The sequence below is a fragment of the Dermacentor variabilis genome, chromosome 9 (assembly GCF_050947875.1).
Source record: "Dermacentor variabilis isolate Ectoservices chromosome 9, ASM5094787v1, whole genome shotgun sequence".
Lineage (NCBI taxonomy): Eukaryota > Metazoa > Arthropoda > Arachnida > Ixodida > Ixodidae > Dermacentor > Dermacentor variabilis.
This window is the reverse complement of record NC_134576.1, coordinates 146,999,986-147,020,150: the sequence shown is the minus strand read 5'-3', so window position 1 is coordinate 147,020,150 and position 20,165 is coordinate 146,999,986. Positions and strand designations below refer to the sequence as shown.

At 43.9% G+C, this 20,165-nt stretch overlaps 1 protein-coding gene across 6 annotated transcripts in view; it reads left to right on the top strand.

Annotated features, from left to right (window-relative positions):
- The window catches only part of LOC142557785 (copine-8-like), a 54,429-nt gene extending 34,468 nt beyond the window's left edge, over positions 1-19,961 (top strand). For 3 of the 6 annotated variants that reach the window (XM_075669899.1, XM_075669897.1, XM_075669895.1), the window contains exons 12-14: positions 5,454-5,810; positions 6,289-6,449; positions 9,959-19,961. In XM_075669899.1, the coding sequence (XP_075526014.1) occupies positions 5,454-5,810; positions 6,289-6,449; positions 9,959-10,197 (757 nt within the window). In that variant the 3' untranslated portion in view covers positions 10,198-19,961. Of the gene's footprint in view, positions 1-5,453; positions 5,811-6,288; positions 6,450-9,958 lie in introns of those variants that run through there. The other 3 variants (XM_075669898.1, XM_075669900.1, XM_075669901.1) reach the window with 3 other exon arrangements.
- Positions 19,962-20,165: the final 204 nt, after the last annotated feature.

Genomic DNA, 20,165 nt, shown 5'->3' with positions numbered 1-20,165 from the left:
CAATGCAGCTACAGCCTCTAAGCAGAGGCTGTGCTACAAATAGCCTCGCCAAATGATTTATATGGTACTCGTTTCTTCTAAAAACTTGAGTACTGATTTAAAATTAATTAGAGGGTCATTTCCTATAAAGAAGACTGGATGCAAAAGTGTATTATGAAGGTATAAGGAAGGGAAGAACTTCTTTCTCTCCTCTTCTAATAATGAGCACTGAACGAGAACATGAAGGAGTCTACTGCCACACCTAGCGTATGTCAGAGGGTTATTTCCATTTATAATACACGAGTGAGTGCTACAGGTGTGTCCAATTCTTAATCTACAGAGTAGTACTTCCTGGTGTCTTGTTGTTTTCTCTGAGATCCAGTTCCCTATTTTTGGTTTTCCTGGTGTCTTGTTGTTTTCTCTGAGATCCAGTTCCCTATTTTTGGTTTGATTAGGTGCAGTTTGTTGGATACCTGAATGTCCCACTGCCTCTGCCAATATTTCTGTAGTTTATATTGTAAAAATGGCTTAAGGTGTGTGTACAGTACAGGTATATCAATGTTTGTATCACAAAAAGCTACCGATGTAGCCCTTTCGTCAGCAGCTACGTTGCCCTCTATGCCTCTATGGCCAGGCACCCAACAAAGAACAATTATTTGGTTTGACATGTATGCTGAGCACAGAAGGTTGTAGACTCCATTAAGGATAGAGTTCTTGTGTTTTCGTAGACTTGATATACCACGACAACATAGCGCTGTGTCGTCGTTTTATTCCTTATGTTGTCCTTGTCTTGGGTGCGCTGTTACAAACCTTACCATGAATGCCACTAGTACACTGTTTTCTCGGTCTGTGTGCATACTATTGTCGCTTCATCGCTAATTTCTCTTGGATCGCTGAACCACTCATACGCCTCACGTGAAAAGACACACCCTTCGTTTGGACGGATGAGCAGGATGCAGCTTTCACCAAGTTACGGCAGCGCCTGCAAGAATCACCTGTCCTCATTCACTTTGACAAGGACGCTGACACCGAGGTGCATACCGACGCAAGCAACATCGGTCTTAGTGCTGTACTCGTTCAACACCAGGAAGGCGTCGAGCGAGTGATCGCTTACGCCAGTCGCACCCTTTCACGCGCCGAAATCCACTACTCCACCTCCGAAAAAGGGTGTCTAGCGGTTGTGTGGGCCATCATGAAATTTCGGCCTTATCTCTACTGTTGCCCTTTCAAGTTGGTGACAGACCACCATTCCTTGTGTTGGTTAGCCAACCTACGAGACCCGTCCGGGCAACTTGCTTGATGGATTCTCCGTCTGCATGAGTTCTATGTTACCATCTTTCACAAATAGGGCCGCAAACACGAAGATGCGGGCACGTTGTCGCGCGCTCCCGTCAAAACTTGCGATAAGGACATGGATGAAGACGGCGCATTCTTTGGGGCCCTCACTGCATCTGACCTGATCATATGGCAGTGTGAGGATGCCGAAATACGCCCTCTCATCGATCACCTAGAAGCCATGAATGTTACAATCCCACGACATATTTCTCGCAGTCTCTCGACCTTCTGCCTCCGAAAGGGTGTCCTCTACAAGAAAAACTCAAGTGCCAGCGACAAAGAGTATTTATTGGTCGTACCTGCCACCCTCCGTGATGACATTCTCCAAACCTACTATGATGAGCTCACGTCTGGACACTTCGGATTTTCACGTACTCTTGCAAGAGTACACCAGATGTACTACTGGCCCAGACTTTCTACCACGGTGAAGCGTTACGTGCAAAGCTGCCGTGAGTGTCAACGCAGGAAATCGCCGTCTTTGAAGCGCGGGGGGTTACTTCCAACCCATTGCACCACCTAGCATGCCGTTTGATCAAATCGGCATGTATCTTTTGGTACCCATTCCCTTGTTAGCCAGCAAAAACAACTGGATCATAGTCACCACGGACTATCTAACACGCTACGCCGAGACGAAAGCTGTACAATGTGCCACGGCCTACGAAGTTGCCCAGTTCTTTATCGATCACATAGCCCTCAGACATGGTGCTCCATCACATGTCATCACCGACAGAGAAACTGCCTTTACAGCACAACTGATAGAGGACATATTCGAGCTGAGCTGCACGCAGCATCGCAAGGCAACCGCCTTGCGATGCTGCGACCTGCAGACCTGCAGGTCTGCGATCTGCAGAACAACAGACTGACAAAACGGCTAAACAAAACCATTGCTGACATGCTGTCTGTGTATGTAGACGTCCAGCATAAAACATGGGGTCAAGTCCTGCCATACGTTACATTCACATACAACACCGCCATTCAGGAAACCACACAATTCACACCGTTCCGTCTGGTCTACGAGCGCGGGGTCCAGACCATGCTAGATGCTATGCTCCTGCACGACACCGATGCACCACTTACTTCCGACGCCGAGCAACTTACTCAACACGCAGAGGAAGCTCATCAACTCTCGCACATACACATCACGAAGCAGCAGAGTACAGACATGCGACGCTAAAACCTTCGACATCGGCAAGTCGAGTACCAGCCAGGTGACCAAGTCTGGGTGTGGACTCCAATCCGTCACCAGGGGTTGTCTGAGAAGCTGCTTAGCAGATACTTTGGACCCTACAAAGTGATATGCCGTGTTAGTGAGGGGAACTATGAGGCCATTCCCAACAGTGCCACGTCGCCTCGGCATCGACAGCACCACTCAGAGATAGTGCATGTTATTCGCCTCAAACCGTATTTCGTGCGTTAAGGCGGCGCCAACCTGATCCCATACAACTTCCACACTTCCGCTTTCTAGTTTAGTGAGCATCGGGTCAATGCTTTTCTTTTGGCAGGGGAATAATGCCGCTAGGTGTTGTGAGACAGCGCTGAGAAAGAAGTTCTGACTAACACGCGCTCAGCAAGAGACAGGCGCTGAAGAAGAACTGCAGGCTGAGGACACCGGCTTGAGTTTTTGCACGCCATCTTGTACAATTATGTCTCGCCGACGCCGGGTACATCTTCAATTGTCTTTTCCTGACAATATATATATATATATATATATATATATATATATATATATATATATATATATACAGGGTGTCCCAGCTAACTTGGACCAAGATTTTAAAAATACAGAAATCGTACCGACTGCATAGTAGCCATAGTTGTATGTACTTATGGCCAGAATTTTTTTCATCACGAAGTATTACTTAATTAATTACTATTAATTAGTGAACTTTTCAATTATTGCTTGAATTGCGAACATATCAATTACAAAGTTGTAATGCGCCTCAAATAACCTCCAAATCAAACATTTGTTTAGTGCTCAGCTTTGTCTCGTTGGTTTTTCCTAGAAAAAAACAAAAGTGCGCAAAACATCCAAAATACGAAATAGATACGCGCTCGCGCGCCGCTACTCAAGCACTCCCAGGCGAATAGCCACGGATACACGGCATTACTAGCGGCGGCAGCTCAATACAGGGCTTCACGCTATGTATGGTCACGGCATCAAGAGGACATGCCGCTGAAGCATTGATAAGCGTAGCGGAGCCTTGTACGATGCGGCGATAAGAGAATGCAGCCGTACATCTTTCAATGGTTTCTTGTAGGCGCTTGAGTAGCGGCATGCGAGTGCGCATCTATTTCATAATTCGCGGGCTTTTGTTTTTTCTGGGAAAAAGCAACCAGGACCACTTCAGCATGAAATAAATGCTTGATTCGGAGGTAATTTAAGGTGCTCTACAACTTTGTAATTGATATGTTTGCGATTCAAGCAGTAATTAAAGCGTTCACTAATTAAAAGTAATTAATTAATACTTCGTGATGAAAAAAATACTGGCCGTAAGTACACACGACTATGGCTACTATGCAGTCGGTAAGATTTCTCCAGAGCTCTTGGGTATGTTTTAAATCTTGGTCCAAGTTAGCTGGGGCACCCTGTATATATCTGTATAACTTTGCTTTTTTTTTTCCTTTCTCCCTCTCACCTCTGTACAAAAGAGTGAAGTAACATATATTAGCAAAAGTAATAACAATAATGCTAATTTGCGCATAACTTTCGTCAACTGCAAGTTGGACAACAAAAGCTTTACTGGAATTCCTGCATGCCACAGGAATGAGTGCAGTGGCTTTAGTAGAGCCACCTAGTAATGTACATTTGCAACCCTCTTCATCATTCTTAACCACTTTTGCTCCTACTTCCCCAGTAGAGCACACCTGCTCCTCTCTTTCTTTCCTGTAAATAAAATCACCCTCTTGTCACTGATTGCACCAAATGCGGGGGTACGTTCTGCTTGAAGCTAGGGCTGAAAGCAAGCTCCAGATCTAGCCACACACAGTCGTTCCTTGGTACTCCCCAACCCATAGCGCTTGCAATCGCAGCTATATTGGGTTCGGGCGAATAAGGCAATCAGCGATGTCAACTCTAACAACGTTTATTGCTACAAGCAATAAGGAACACTTGCAGAGGGAACTTATTACAGAGTCCACTCTGTAATAAGTAATAAATAGGTTTGCCTCATTGTGTGTGATAGTCTGGCAAACGAAGTCACTCATGGCTTGCAGCAGGTATCTCTATCCAGCAGGTTCAAGGTCGGGGTGTCAGAGAAAGGAAGGCTCCCCCGGTGATGCTGTTAAATACCTTTTTACCTTTACAAGAAGAATGCCCTCCTCGTGCATCAAATGCCTTCCCTGTGAATTGGTTGGGGGGAGGGGGAGGGGGAGTGAGAAAGGGTTTGTGCATTGTGAGAGTAAGGGAGAACTGGGAGAAGGCATAGTGCACCTCTCCTGTCTATGCCAGCTCCCGACGACTCCGCAATGTGTGAATGTGATGCTATAAGTACGTGGGAGGAAACGGATGCGTGTGCTTCCCCCATAACTTGCCTGTCAAACAGCTTCGCTGAGTATTACATTTTACAAGTCTCCTAATATCTCTTTGTTCATTCCCCTTGTCTTCTGAGTGAAATTTATTCCCATGCTGTCTCCCCCTGGCCTGTCAAACTCAAATAGAGGGGAGACCAAGCGAATGAGATTGCGACGGTCTGTGATGCAATTGATTCGAGCATCACGCCATGTGTTTCGACTGACCAAGCAAGAGATGTCACACTTTGCGCTTTGGACACAGAATCATTTATGGAACAGGAAGCAAGTTGTGTACGGTGTTGCCTACAGGCCATTTCCTAAGTTATTGATGATGTTTAACTTCACCAGATTCGATCAAAAGCTGAGGTAGTTGTGATGGCACATCAGCATCTTAGCATTTTGTAGAGGTTATTGTGTGTATGCATGTGCAACCTTTGCATATTATATTACATAAATACAGGCTGTGCAACTGGGCTTTTGTACAGATTAACTTGCTTTTTTAAGAAGGAAATGTGTGCCAGCTTTGTTTTTGGCATGGTTACGCTGCCTGGTGTGATGTCCCACATCTTTCATCTTTTGGGAAGTTGCATTGAGATGCTCTCCGTGTCTTGCTTTGGGGCTTATGGTAGGCTGCAGATGCACTTTACGGTAGCCGTGGATTTCACGGCGTCGAACGGGGACCCTCGAGACCCTGCGTCCCTGCACTTCCTGGATCCAGTGCGACCCAATGCATACGCGATGGCCATTCGGGCAGTGGGAGAGGTGATCCAGGACTATGACTCGGACAAGATGTTTCCTGCTCTGGGCTTTGGAGCACGCCTGCCACCTGATGGGCGTGTGTCGCATGAGTTCTTCCTCAATGGCAGCCCCACAGACCCGTACTGTGCAGGCATACAGGGTGTTCTGGAAGCCTACCAAAGAACCCTCCAGTCCGTTCAGCTGTACGGTCCCACCAATTTTTCGTCTGTCATTCACCATGTGGCAAAGTGAGCATTACCCGCCTTGTCTAGTAAAAGCTTGAAGTGTGTCTTTTAAAGTACAGTGAAACCTTGGTCTGTATTTGAACATATGAAATTTCAGGAAATAACCCCCAGTTTTGTAACTGGAATTAGATGTAAGGCTTTTTGCACACTCTATATGGCCATCGTTGCCTTAGTCAACACGAAACGGGCCCACTCGGTGTCTCCTTCATCATAATAATCGTAAATAATAATTGTAAATGCTAAAACTTTCGTCTTCTACATCAGTATTATTATTTGTCCTTCTGCTTGCTGGTGCCAGTGATCTAGTGGTGTAGTTGGTAAAGCATCACTCCTTGGATCTGGCAACATGTGATGTCAGCATATGTGTGATTGCGCGAACCCCGAAAGACAGTGCAAGAGCGCAGCTGAAACCTGGTCTATAACTTTATGTAGTTTACTGTAACGAACATTACCTTGACAAGCAGTGCATGCTTTCTTTCAGGTTTGCGAGCACATACCGTGATGGTAGGAGCTACTTCGTGCTGCTCATCATCACAGATGGCGTCATCAGCGATATGCCACAGACAATGGAGGCCATCGTGCAGGCCTCCTCCTTGCCTATGTCCATCATCATCGTAGGTGTTGGCAATGCCGACTTCTCAGGTGAGTAGCACGGTTGTCATCTTTTTGCCTGTCATGCAAGTCGGTTAAATTATAGTGCCTAGAATATACTGGCTAGTGTGCCGTCCGCGGCCTTATGGGTGGCACCGGATGCATTGAATGCTGGTGGCTGCTGCTAGGAGCGCTGCAGTGCAGGTGGGTGCCGCGGCACCATTCGGTCTTCGTAGCCCGCCGTGTTTCCACAGCATCGGCAAGCGGGCTGCTGCGATTTTTGTTTTTATTAAGCTGTAGCAGCAGCACAGTTCAAATGTGGGCAGCTGATTTATAAATCAGGGTTTGTTTTGATTACAACAGGCTTCTCTAGCGCTTGTCGCTTGCGTGAAAAGCGTGTGCTAGCTCAGTTGGGCTTCGAGCGGGAAACCTGATGTGTTCCTATGCTGGCAAAGAGAAAACGAAATTTTTAAGGCAAATGCCTTAGATCTCACATGTTCCAAGGCCATGTTGCGAGGTACAGAACATATCACACAATCCAAGAAAGGCCAGAAACGAACCAAAGCATGTCCAGCCATCTATAAGAGATGCTAAATAATTAGCAAGTTTAATTATTGAGTATAGTGATTGGATTAAGGGAGATTAGGTTGAATTAGGTGGATTAAGGTGGATTAATTAAGGAGGATTAGGGTGGATGAAGGACGATTAGGGTGCATTAAGGTGAATTACAGTAGGCTTTACAAGGCGTTTGCCTTGGTGTCTCTTCGGCGATAGCTAAGGACACTTAATTGTTTTTTTATTCTAGTGATGATGGCAGTGTAATTTTTTAAGGGTAAGTGTTAGGTTACACTTTTCATTCTAATAAAAAGAATTCTAAGGTTACGTTACTGTTCCATTGATGTTATATTAATGCATAACCATTCAAGACCGCTGTAACCGATCATCTTTTGAAATGACTTGAATTTCGTTGTTCTTTCATTTTATATTATTTGCTGCTATTTCTGCCTATTATCTTATTGTTGTCCTCATAGGTTTGAATGTTTTTGATTGTTTGTAAACCGTGTACCCATCTCCTCATAATGCCCATTGGGCCCTGAGGATAGGATAACAAGTAAAAGAATTTGCCTGTAAAATGGACTGCACATGGTGTTCCGTGTACTATACATTTTTTAATACCTGGTAAACACGTGCAGATTTATTTTTATGTCTGATATACGTGAACAAAAATAGGAAACAGATCTTTCATTTAAGCGTAACAAAGATTTTATTCATGCGTAACTACAGTCAAACGCAGGCATATAAGACAGCCCTATATGAGATAATGCACACATACATGAAGAAGATAGATCTAGTGGCAGTGACGCAGTTTAAGGAGTTTCTGCCATTGCCTTTGCACTTCCCTCTCTTTGTTGATGCCTTTTGCAAAAAAAAAAAACCGGAACCTGAAGGAAACGTAGAACTTTACAAGTGCTGTCAAAGCTGGTTTTTTATGCTCTGGGCACCCTATAGTTGGGGAAAGGCCAGTGTCTGCAGCTGACCTGAAAAATCAGCTAGACTAACTTGTTTTTGCTAAAGAACACAGTAAAAGCATCTTCCACGGCCTTCACAGCGGTTGACAAGGTCTGACTAAGACAGACAAGGCCTATTGTCAAAATGGGTAGTGCAATAATGAAGCAGCTTCGGCACTAGCTTCAGCTTTACTTACGCAAAGGAAGCCTGCACACTGTGGTCAAGAATTTTGAGCAGTGATCTTTCGTGCAACATTACCTGCAGTATAGTATATCAAAGCACTACTGCTCATTTTTTCTTGTTTTTTCCCCCTGGTACTCACGAAAAGTAAGGTGAATGCTTAGGATACTCCGGAAGTATCGTGGGTATAGCTTAGTGTTTCAGGCATGGTCACGATGGAAGAATACTTATCATCCACCGTGGGCGTGGTTTATCGCGGGGAATCTCGTGGACAACGCCGTTCACGGTGATAGAAAACGCGCACTCGACTAAGCTGTTTTCGAAATGTTTTTCACAAACCACAGCAGTTGGTGCCGGCCTTCTGTCCATTCTCCTGATCATTCTTGCCCATTCTGCTGCCCCTTCGTATCAGATGGTGGAGTGTACAAGGATATTCATATTTATACTTTTTGTGCGCAAACAAACAGGGACGAAGAATAGGGGCAACACGAGGACGAGCGCTCGTCCTTGTGTTGCCCCTATTCTTCGTCCCTGTTTGTTTGCGCACAAAAAGTATAAATATGAATATGTTCCAACTAGGCCGACTCGCAGTTATGTACAAGGATACACGCCCTTTGTTCGAGTAGTAACCGCTTCTACACAACGGCACAAAGCAGGTCCTCTCCTTGCACTGTCTCTATAGCTTCGTAATTTTTCACCGCTGCCACATAGTCCTCGTAATGACAGGCACACGAACACAGCAGCCACACACTCACTTTTCGACAACACCAAGAACGAACACGCAACGCTGTAATAACACTGAAAACGCAAACATAGAAACCGACGCAACAGCTGCGAAACTGATATGCGAAGCAGACGACACGCGCAATCTGCACCCACCCGTGTGGCAGCGACCTCTGCCGGCCATCGTGGGCATTCATGGAAGTGCGGAAAGTGATGAAAGTAATGAAATGAGGCATCTACTTAAGAATGTTTGGTGCGTGCAGACCGCTTGGTTTGTCTTGAAGAGTCGTTCGCGTAGCATTCGACAGATGGTAAACGCGATCATTATTAGCTAGACTCTGCACGCGACATATCGCTGCGGCAAGTTCGGGGTGCGATCATTACACGGGGAAATAAAAAAAATCGAATTTTGACGACAAAATTCAGGGGTGCGATCATTACGCGAGTGCGATCATTATGCGAGTAAATACGGTAGTATAGAGATAAAGTTCAGTGTGTCTGGTGCCACAAGATCACATTGTGAATGCTTGTGACATTGGTGGCACTGAGGCAATGCTCTCGCGTTGCATTGCTGGAAGCTTGCATCATGCAGCACAATATGCTACTGAACTACGTGCTCTCTCTTTTGCATCTTTCACCTCACTTTCTATTGGATGACATGGCCTACATGTATTGGCACCAAACAGGAGATGTACATCAATGCGTATTCCTGCTGCATGGTTCCAGCAGAACCTCAATTTTCTTGTCTGAGTTAATGTCGTGTCAGAAGGTAACTGACTGCCTCATGACTTGTTCTCACTGCTAACAAGCTATTGGGCATTGAGGGTATTGCAATAATAAAAATAATGATTTCACTGTGTAGAGAAACGTAAAGAGAGACAGTATGTTGGTCTAAGAAGCATCCTGCAGGGCGCCACGGTCATGCAATGGTGACAAGGCCAAGAAGGGAAGAACAGGATGGTGGAGGTTTGTGGGTAGAAGAGGAGGAAAAGTTCTAGATAGAAGAGATGGTGCATTTCAGAGAGCCAGGTCAGGTTTGTGCTTGAGGTGAATATACTGGCATGACAGGAAAGTGGCTTGGAAGGAAAGAAAAAGGGGGATCAAGAGGATTCTGTGTCATTATTCCTTTATGCTTTCATTGTTCCCAGCCATGGAAGTCTTGGATGGGGATGTGATACAGCTGAATTTGGGTGGCCAGCGTGCTGAGCGGGACATTGTCCAGTTTGTGCCCTTCCGAAAGTTCCTCCAGAGTGGGGCCTCCTGGCAGAGCAACCAGGCCCAGCTTGCTAAGGAAGTGCTGGCTGAGATTCCCGGACAGGTCACAGCCTATATGTCCAAGTGCAACATCAAGCCTGGTCCAATTGCGGTGCCTCAGGGCCCGTCTTGAGTTTGTCTGCATACATGTCTCTGGGTTCATGTTGCACTGTTCGTAGTGGCTGTGTAATGTCACGCTGCTAGCCCCCATTTGTGCACATGCCAAATTCATGAGTGCATCGTACAGGTGACTGCTGGCACTTCGTACAACCATTATACTGGCCCTTGTTGTAGGGTGCTGGAGTATGGCTTATCACCCTGGCGTTGCTGCCTCTTGGCTGGGAGAATTTCGAAAACCATACTTTTTCAGTCTCACTGCTTGTGCTGCCGTGACTTTACGCTACTTTATTTCGGGGAATACGAGTAGTTCGTATTCAATAGATTCAATTTTATGCTCTTAAACTTGACTTTTTTAATGCTCCCCTTAAGCTGTGCTATTATTTTTTTAGCTTAAGTATTATGCAAAGTTGCAGGGCAAAACACACCTTCGATGTACAGTTAAGTCTTGATATAACGAAGTTCAATATAACGAAATTCTCAATACAATGAAGTATTTGACTTTTCATAACTTTTGTCCATAGAACATCATGTATTTAGAAAGTCAGTATAACGAATTGTGTTTGTATGCGATTTCAATTTAACGAAATTTCACTGCCACCGCAAAGGAATGCCGAGACAATACATGGAAACTTTCGCGGACACATAGGGTCAAATAATCGAATTACAAGCGACTGCTTGCAAGTGCAGCTCTCAAACTGCGCAGGCGGGACAAGAGTGACCGCTGAAGTGGAGCCGCACAAGTGCAATAAGATCCTATCGAGCTTCGCGCACTGTATGCGTTAGGTGCGAGTGAAAGTGTGTGAGAGTGAGACAAGAAAAATGGTGGCTTCATGAGTGTGGCATTCCCGTGCGAGCAAAGGGAAAGAAAGGGAGGGGAGCTAGCTCGTGGTAATGCGATCAAGCGCGCGCGAGGGGGTAAGTTGGCGCCAGTCTCGATTTCTGGCACATCGCAGCCGCAGCTCACTCATCATGGCCGTGAAGCCCGGCTGAGTGCATACGCAGCCATGCATCCTGCTTTAGAGGTAATCTGCTGCGTGTGCAAAGAGTGGGTGTGCTGAGAGGGCGTAGCACTTTGTAAGCTGCTTTCCTGCGCATTTAGTATTGGAGGTTGTGTAATCTAGAGTTTTGATGACCTGTTGGAGCGAGAGGTAGACGAAGCAGTCACTCCCTGCTGCCCGTGCTTTTCCTGATAGTGTCGTCCCAATGCGGGTGATGTTATTAGTCGTAGGGGCGGAGTGCACGCGAAGGCGTGGCTGGCTCCACTTAATTCGTACCGCTGATGTGAAGATAACGTCAACGTACATGGCATGAAACCTTAATATTCGTTGTCAACTCCTAAATTTTGCAAAATTATTTGTTTTTTCATTCAAATTTGCTTTTTTCGATTGCCTGATAATTAGGAAAATATTGCAGTTTCTTTTCATGCAAGAAACATCAATCGGCGAGTGTGCTTATTTGCATAAAAGATCGATTTCAATATAATGAAATTTTGATATAACGAAGCAAATTGCCGATTTTACAGACTTCGTTATACTGAGGTTTAACTGTAGTTCAGAAAACATGGGTTGTGTTCCTCGTGGCAGCATTAAGTTCCTGCTGTGCATCTACAAAGTATGTGATTTACTCTTTCAAAGTTAAGCTAACTTCAATTGAAGCCGTCATGTGAGAAAATAATAGAAAAAGAACAAGAAAATGGCATTCTTAAAGGCTTGTTGGTTTGGGTGTGTTGGTATTTCACTGTAGCAGGTCAGAATACCACATTACTGGCATGGTGGTACTGTACACTTCATCCGTAGTGCTCCACCTGTGTCTGTTTCACTGCCCCCATATTCCTGTGAGCTGGTCTGCTGCAGTAGCGTTTGTGATTGCAAGTTGACTTACAAAAGCAGAAAAAGCGTGAGTCCTTGGCACCAGAAATTGCTTATCTATTGAAGCAGTTGTGCTACGTAACTCACTTGCCTCATACAACCACTTGCCTTCCTTGTTGCAAATCTTTGTCAGTTGCCAGCTCCTACCACACAGTCTTCTTTGCCCTGGGAATGTGATAAGTGACAAGCGTACAGGAGCACTTATTTCTGCACTTCGTCTTCTGGCTTACAGTGGCTACGGTAACAGCTCACATTAGTGATTGCAACCTTTGAATTCACCAGCCGGGAATGCCAGGAATGTGGAACAAGGCTGAGAGCTTCTGAAGCAGAAAGACATAGAAGTGAGCTGCGCTACTGAGCTACAAGAATGAACAACAAAAAATTCCTGTAGGAAATCACACCAAGCATGAGAGAGGATAAAGGATTTCCGAGTTATGACTTGGTACACTTGTAGATAGTCAAAAGAAGTGGGACATACTGGTTGAACTGCTGGTATGTTGAACAGCTGCAAAAATTCATGTGGCCATGCTGTGGCTCACAGTGTGATGGTGCAAATTGAAAGGCTCATGTTGATTAGCTATTCCAAACCTTTGATTATGTCTTTAGCTAAAAAAAAACTGATCAAAACAATCAGCAAAAAACAGAAGACTGACGTGGTACAATTATACATTACAGGCACGATATTTCGCGAGGGCTAAAGAAGATATCTAGTAAACACGGTAGTTCTATGGTTTTTCATGGCACCGTTCAAGCCGCTTGTGCCTTTGTCACAAAATCGAGAATGGTAACCAAAAAACGTAATCACAATGTATGCAATGCAACAGACTGAAAAAAAATATGGTTCGCTGAAGCTGTTCGGAAACTGTTCTCACGGTGGTCCCACGGGTTCCATGATGTTGTATCACGTGTTAATGCGTCCATTAGTTGCCTCAGCTTCCTCCATTGCCTCCATGTTTATAATTGATGTGTGTGATGCTGGTGCAGCTACGCAAAGCTATGTTTTTGGTGCATATCATAGACGGTGACTGGGAGGACAACATGAAGCTTTTGCCACAGCTTTAAAGGACATGTAAGTGCTTTCTGAGCTCATTACACCTTCCCTAACAGTGCGAGCAGCGTATATGGTGCTTGTACTGGAAGCAGGGCTATAAATGTATTCCACGCTGTCCAAACATTTCACTTCTGAATTTGATCAGGATTATAGTAGTTTCTTTTGCTATTCGTTTTTTATTTGGCAATCACTTTGAAGCAGTGGCTTGTCATGTTCCTGATTCAGTAACATTCCTTGGTGTGAGCGCTGTCTGATTGTTTTGATTGTTTATTTTCTGCCTAAACGCTTGTTGGTGTCATCAGTTGTGGTAGATTTGTTCTTGCTGCGCACAATTAAGGCTTTCAGCGTAGATATTCTGTACTTTGTAATAGCTTGTAGCAAAGATGCAGTATCGCTAGTCACTCTCATACTCTCTGGACTGTCACGAAACTTTCAGCTTTGAGCATTCATGTGATGTTGGTGTTGTTGTCACCCACACTTCAGCATGTTGATTTCATTAACTTACTGTCAATACATGGGCGATAGAGTGGGTGTAAGTTTGAGTGTGTGTTAGAGTGAATGTGTGGAGAGAACGTGCAAGTAACTTGCTATGCCAGGAAACAGCGCTACTCCTTTGTCATTGTGAAATGAGTGATACTCACCCTTGCCGATGTTACTGGGTTGAAGTACTTTATCTGTAGGTTAGTGGTACAACTTTGGTGGATGAGCGAACTTTTTTTCATCCTCGAGGAAAGCTGTGAATTGTGAAGGGCCGGCAACACAGACACACCTTGTGTAGCAGCAGTCCGTGAACTTAGCCACACAGATTCTTTCCGTTCTTCCAGTCACTATTCTTACAGCCAACTATTGCACAGGTCTACCCTCTTCTGCGCCACATTATTCAAGCATGAATGGAGCACAGTGCTTTAGCAATGACCCAGTTGCATTTCCGACAGCTGATCGCGCAGAAGCAGGGTAGAAATGGTAATGATTTCACATTCGTACATTATTGTATGCTTTCACCTGAGGCGACGCATGATGCATTGCTAGTAGCGCCATCTCGTTCCTCTGGAGCAAACTGCTCCACAAAAAAGGTCTGTAGCATCCCACTTTGTTGTGGGAAATCTTATATATAGGGCAAACCGGAAGATGCATCAACACTCCTCTGCATGAGCACAGTCACAATTGCAAGCTGATTAGCCACCTTGGGAATTTAGCTTAACATTTTAGCTATTATGCATGTCATTCGAAGTTAGTGAGCAACAGCATCATAGGACACTTAAAAAATATGAGGGAAAGAGAAATCACCGAGGCTATCACCATGCAGCAGATTGGTGCTAATTTGTGCATCAATGTGCCATTCATTTCGCACTATGACAATGTGGTAACATTTATTCTTGGGGATAAAGATGATAGGAGACTTCATTCACTGTAGGCGATTCTAATGGATCCTTTCTTATCTTGGCACTTGATAGCTTGCTTTTTAAGTCTGTTTACTTTGTGCTGTACCACTCATCTTATTTTAACATAGTTGTATCGGCGCAGATATAAGCTACTGATTCTATAGAATAAAGAGTTACCAGTTTGTGCTTGTCCAGGTGCTGTGTGTGTCCCTTTTTGTTCATTCTTGTAGCTTAGTAGTGCACGTCACTTCAACATGTACAGCAAACTGGCCTCAATCCTAGCCCTTGAAGAAGAAATCAATTTGTTTCTTTTAAAAGTTTCACAACATAATTATAGGAGGAATTTTTGGTTTGAGACAGCCTACTTCTGTGTGACTGCTGGCTGAGAAAAACAGATGGCCACTGCTGGAACTTTGAATCTTGCAACAAAGACGGGTGGTGTACGGGATGCGTGACAGGCCACACAAAAGGATCCAGGATAGGGCACACTTTTTCTTTACAACATGGCAGGCGTGTCTCGTGAAACAGCTATGCAAGCCAGTTTCAGAATGAAAGAAGTGCTTAGCGATGACTTGCCTATCTTAAAGCACATAATCAAAGCAGAATGACTTGAGCCAGTTGCTTATGGCAGACAACACAAATGTATTTCTTGGCACACGTCTGCTATGACCCAAACAAGTTGGCTTGGGGCTGTGCACACCAAGGTCTTCTGAGTTATTACATAACCTTGTTTGATCAGATATGATCAGATCAGAATCATTTTATCGAGCATAGGATAAGCTACATGTACATGGCATATACAGAAGGAGGTCCAATAGTCAAAGACTGAAGGGGGGACCTCCTATAACACATACTTTAATTATTTATTTAATGCAGCATCTATGGTAAAAATAACACTTTTATGGAACACATTTTTGTCAGTTGATTACCAGCACCATAATGGACAAATTTATTAAGTTGCATGATAGTGCTTTTCTGTCAGTATCACTGTTCAGAATAAATAACCGTTCATCCTAATATGTGTATAGGCAACAAAAGGTGGTTAACTTTGGCATGTTTGCAAAGTGGCGGAGTAGTCCTTTCAGCCTCTGAACACTTGCATGGCAGCAGTCGTGGAGGGCTAACTGTATGGCTGGGCAGCTGTGTGAATTGGATTACTACCTCGAAGGCACATAGCGATTCTTTTCAGGAAAGGTTGTCTGCATGGAAAGCCTTGGTGTCTTTTGTGAAGTTATTATTTTCTTACAGATAGTACACACATGTAAAAAATATAGTGGATCTCTTGCAGCAGCTTTTATCTAGTGTATGTAAGAAGGGTGCAAGGGTGGAGTAGCAGTATGTCAAGAAGTAAATCTCAGCCACAGAAAAAAAGCATATGAGGAAGTCTCAAATGTTGGAAGCAGTGTTAAGCATACTAGCAGGTTGAAAAATGCCAAATACGCTGGTAATATTCCACTTATGTTTATGGTGATTGTGCCACATGATATTTTGTTGGGGGGGGGGGGGTAATCAGAACCTTGTTGCAACTGTACATAAGATGATAAATTTTATATTATGTTCTTTGTTTTAGATCTTTTATATTGACTGTTTGCATTTTATGTGGACTCTTAGACACTTTGACCAAAAAGGATGCGATTGTTGATCAGTGCTTGCACCAGGCTGATGTTTGGAGAGTGTTACTGCTATTTTTTATAATTTACAAACTGTTCAAGTTGTCTATAAAGTGCGCTGTCTGCAGGAGTGATGTGGTTTAGTACCTAATACATGATTTGTGCCCATGTTGAGCTCAGGTGCACTGAATATGGCAAGCCAGTTCTGTGAAAGCCCAGAAAGTAGAGGAAGGCAAAATTGAATGGTAATCCACCCGACTGTAGCATGAAACGTCAAATGTAACCCATACAGATTTCTCAGTAAGAAAGCTTCCTAGTTTGCCTTCCATGAACCTTCTTCTACCTTGCATGCTTCTGCAGAACTGGTTCGCCATGTGGAGGTTTATTGGTCCAATATCCTTCTCAGCTAGGACAGTATAAGCATACCTATACAGTCAACTTCCATTTAATTTGACCCTGACGGGATTGGAGAAATTCATCTAATTATCCATCTGGTCAAATTAACTAAGAAGCCAAAAAAACACTGAAATACACTGCCGCTTCATTTCAGCCCACCCACGAATTGAACGCATACCTTGTTTTTACGAATTCAATGTAGACAACTGACATAGAAATGACATTGGAACTTCTAAACAAAGTAGACAAAACATGTAGCATCCCTCCACTTCTGGCAATGGGAAAAAGATGAAACTAGCAAATTTTACTTCACAGAAAAAAATTCTCCATGTAACCCATTGCACGTTTGATATTCTGCATTTATTAACTGACTCTGTAACAATTGCAAGCAGGATTGTTGCCCATGCTGCTTAGAGAATCACTTCGCTATTTCACCCTGCGATGCATGAAATTCTCCACAATGCCACAAATATGTGCACAACTTGTTACTGCTAGCTAGACATGTAAAATAATCATTCTTTTTAATGCGGTTTCATAATCGAAAACCGAAAGTGACATGTCGTCATTCTGTCGACATGCCACTTTAAGCATGTTCTGTTGACATCGTGTGATGATGTTGGCTGGGCTGGTTCTGATGGTGTGCTGTTGCAAACATTGTGAACGCAGTTTGGATTTCATATTTAATTGCGTTGTGCATGCAATCTTCAAATCAAGTTACTATTAAAAAGAAAGAAAGCGAGGTGCTCATTAGAATTGGGTAATATTTTTCTTTTTATTTACCTATTTGGTTCTGAAAGTACCTGGCATTTTATGATTTAGGTGGTGCTGGAGCCAAATGAGAATACTGTAATCATTATGATATTGCAAGGCAATGTTCTAGCTTGAAAGTCTTTTTAGGGCAGGCCGAAAATGGGCGTTTTCAACAGATGACCCTTGTTAGATGCATTCACTGACCCTTTGCACCACCAAAACAGGCTTTGCTATGGGGTCACAATTGAGCTCACCACAGGGGTCAGGCATGCTTCTGCTGACCGATCAAGTTAAATTTATCCAGTGATGGCGAACTTAAGAATTAAAATAATGAAAGTTTTGGCCAATAAAGGTGTATGAGTGCCAGCTGGGCCCTTCAATTCATATCTGATTAATAAAAAAATCTAATTATCTAAAGTTGAATTAATGAATGTCTGCTGTAGAATGTTCTGTTGTATCACCTAAGCACTGAATTTTATGTTCCTTGTAGAACACCTTGTTTTTCTCTTTGCTCTTGTAAAGTAATTTGATATCAGCTCATTGGATCTTTTTAACAAGTTGCTTCTGCACACATGTTGGGCTCTCAGACTCTGGTCACAGTGCGCATGCTCCTATTGAGCCTGCCGATTGGTCACCGTGGGTTCGAGCACCATAGGCCTCCATGTACACAGGGCACCGTGTCTGCACCTGCTCCGTATGCCCGCGCACTGCTGCATGCGCTCTACCAGCTGGTCTCTGATAGGGGAAGGCGAGACTGCACATGCAGCAAGGGAGACCCTAGACGAAGCTCTCCAGGCAGAAAACAGGACATTTATTAGGCTGAGTTTTGATACAACACAAGTTAATGACACAACCGAATTAAAATCTAATTGCTATACAACATGGCCACATGACTGCTGCTGGCTGATAATGGCGCACCGCGACAGAGAAAAAGACCAGAGAGCTCAGTCTAGGGAGGCCACCTATCCTTAGGCCAATGCCTGCCATTACGCACCCCACAGCAGAGAAAGTAGAAAGAGATACAAACAGGGGAACAGACAGAGGCAAGATTGGAAAATGCTGCCTCAGGATATTGAGATGACGGGAGTGCGCACACCCCGCTGAGACTGGGACCCTGACGAACCAAAGTGACCACCAGCCAGCAGTGCACAACGGGGCCACTGCCAGCAGAGAGGAACACATACGCACCTTCTGACACCCTGTCCTGGGCCACACGCAAGGGCCTGAGTCCCGCCAGAAACTCTGCCACTGGGGCATCTAGTTTGACCCCCTGTGGGTGGGAATGACAGCTGAGTGACAGCATTTTATGTCCAGACAGGAAGGTGAAGGACATGAATTTCTCGGGAGCGTAGCTTTGTTGCGCAACTATTAGAAGCACTCAAAACCCCACAATATGCAGTTAGATATTTATAGCAAAGCAACTTTTGATACATTGAACAGCTTCATAATATCCACAGGCGTTGCGCAGGAGGTGACTTCTTGAGAGTGTGTGTGTTTCTTAAGCACACTCATAGTACAGTGAACTACTAATTGTACTGTAAATTACTGTACTAATTGTCCAGCAACAGGTCAGGATTTTTACTGAAGCTGATTCCTAATTCTTAAGAAAAAACGAAATGTCTATGAATTAGTGTAATTAACTCAACATTGTTCTGAAAGTGTGCCAGTTGCCGCATTCAAGCAGTCTGCATTCACTGCATTCTAACACCATCCACTACCATGAAAAAGCTGCATTTTGGTTTACCTAGTTTACATTCGAAAAATAATAATCGAAATGCCTTTGTTTCAAAGAGTTGATGTCCTGTCATAGTGGTGCCTATGAGCTTTCCCATTTCGCATTATGGGTGTATTCTGAATGAGAGTGAAGCATTTTTTTTTTCATTTATGTATAAAGACACTGCACAATGTAGTCTGAACAATAGTGCCATGTTATATACATCACATTTAAGTGAGGCTTAAATGCTGTTTAGTATATGTTGCAATGTGGGGTGCCATTCTAAAAGTCATGAGTCATTGGAGAATTACAAAAAATCAACAAAAATCTAAGGACTTAATCATCAGTGATCATCATAATGGTCAGTGGAACACAAAGTGATACCAGTGGTGTTTGTAACAAGATTGAGACAGAAAGATGGCACTGTAGATTAGAGTTCATAAATGGGTAAATGGCATTGACATTAGAAGCAGGGTTGGTACGTGGCCAGTCAGTGTACTCAAATAGTTGCCGAGGATAGAGCAGCAGAGTGGAGGATGAAAATCTGCACCTACAAGCTGGGTTTGGTTGATGCAGGACAAGTTAAGTGGCGATCTCCATTTGTCCTGCTAAGGTGTCTTAACAATATAAGCTGACATAGGACACTTGACATGATGCTACAGGAGTTAACAATTGCTGTTATACGAGTTACCACATCTCTGACTGTGTGCTGCGAGTTATTGCTTTGTGTGTTGCCTGTGCCAGTGGTATTAGCTAGAGAATGCTGTAACTACCTAGCAACGTAAAGCTGTCTGCCTTCAGTATGAAGAGCTTGTGTATGTAGATTGCTGTATCTGTCCCTGCATGTAGGGACTGACAAGTGCAGTGCATTTTTTCTACTCTCCATTTTGGCCTCTGGCCTACCCCTTTTGACTGTTTGCTTTCTGTGCTCAAACGTGCATGAAAAAGTCTTGCACTATATGTTGTATTACGCATACAAGAACAAATAAATCACATGTGCATCTATTTACATTTCATACATTGGCACACAGGTATTAATCAATGGTAACCAACTGATGGGACTGAAACTTTTGCTGGGTTCTAGCTAAAAAAGTTCACCAACCATTACTATACTCCCTAATGCAACTTTTGAGTGCAGCTGTTTGGATATTTTGAATTTGCAATATATTGTGGCAAAGAATTTGATTCTGAAGTACCCGGTCCTCTCGGT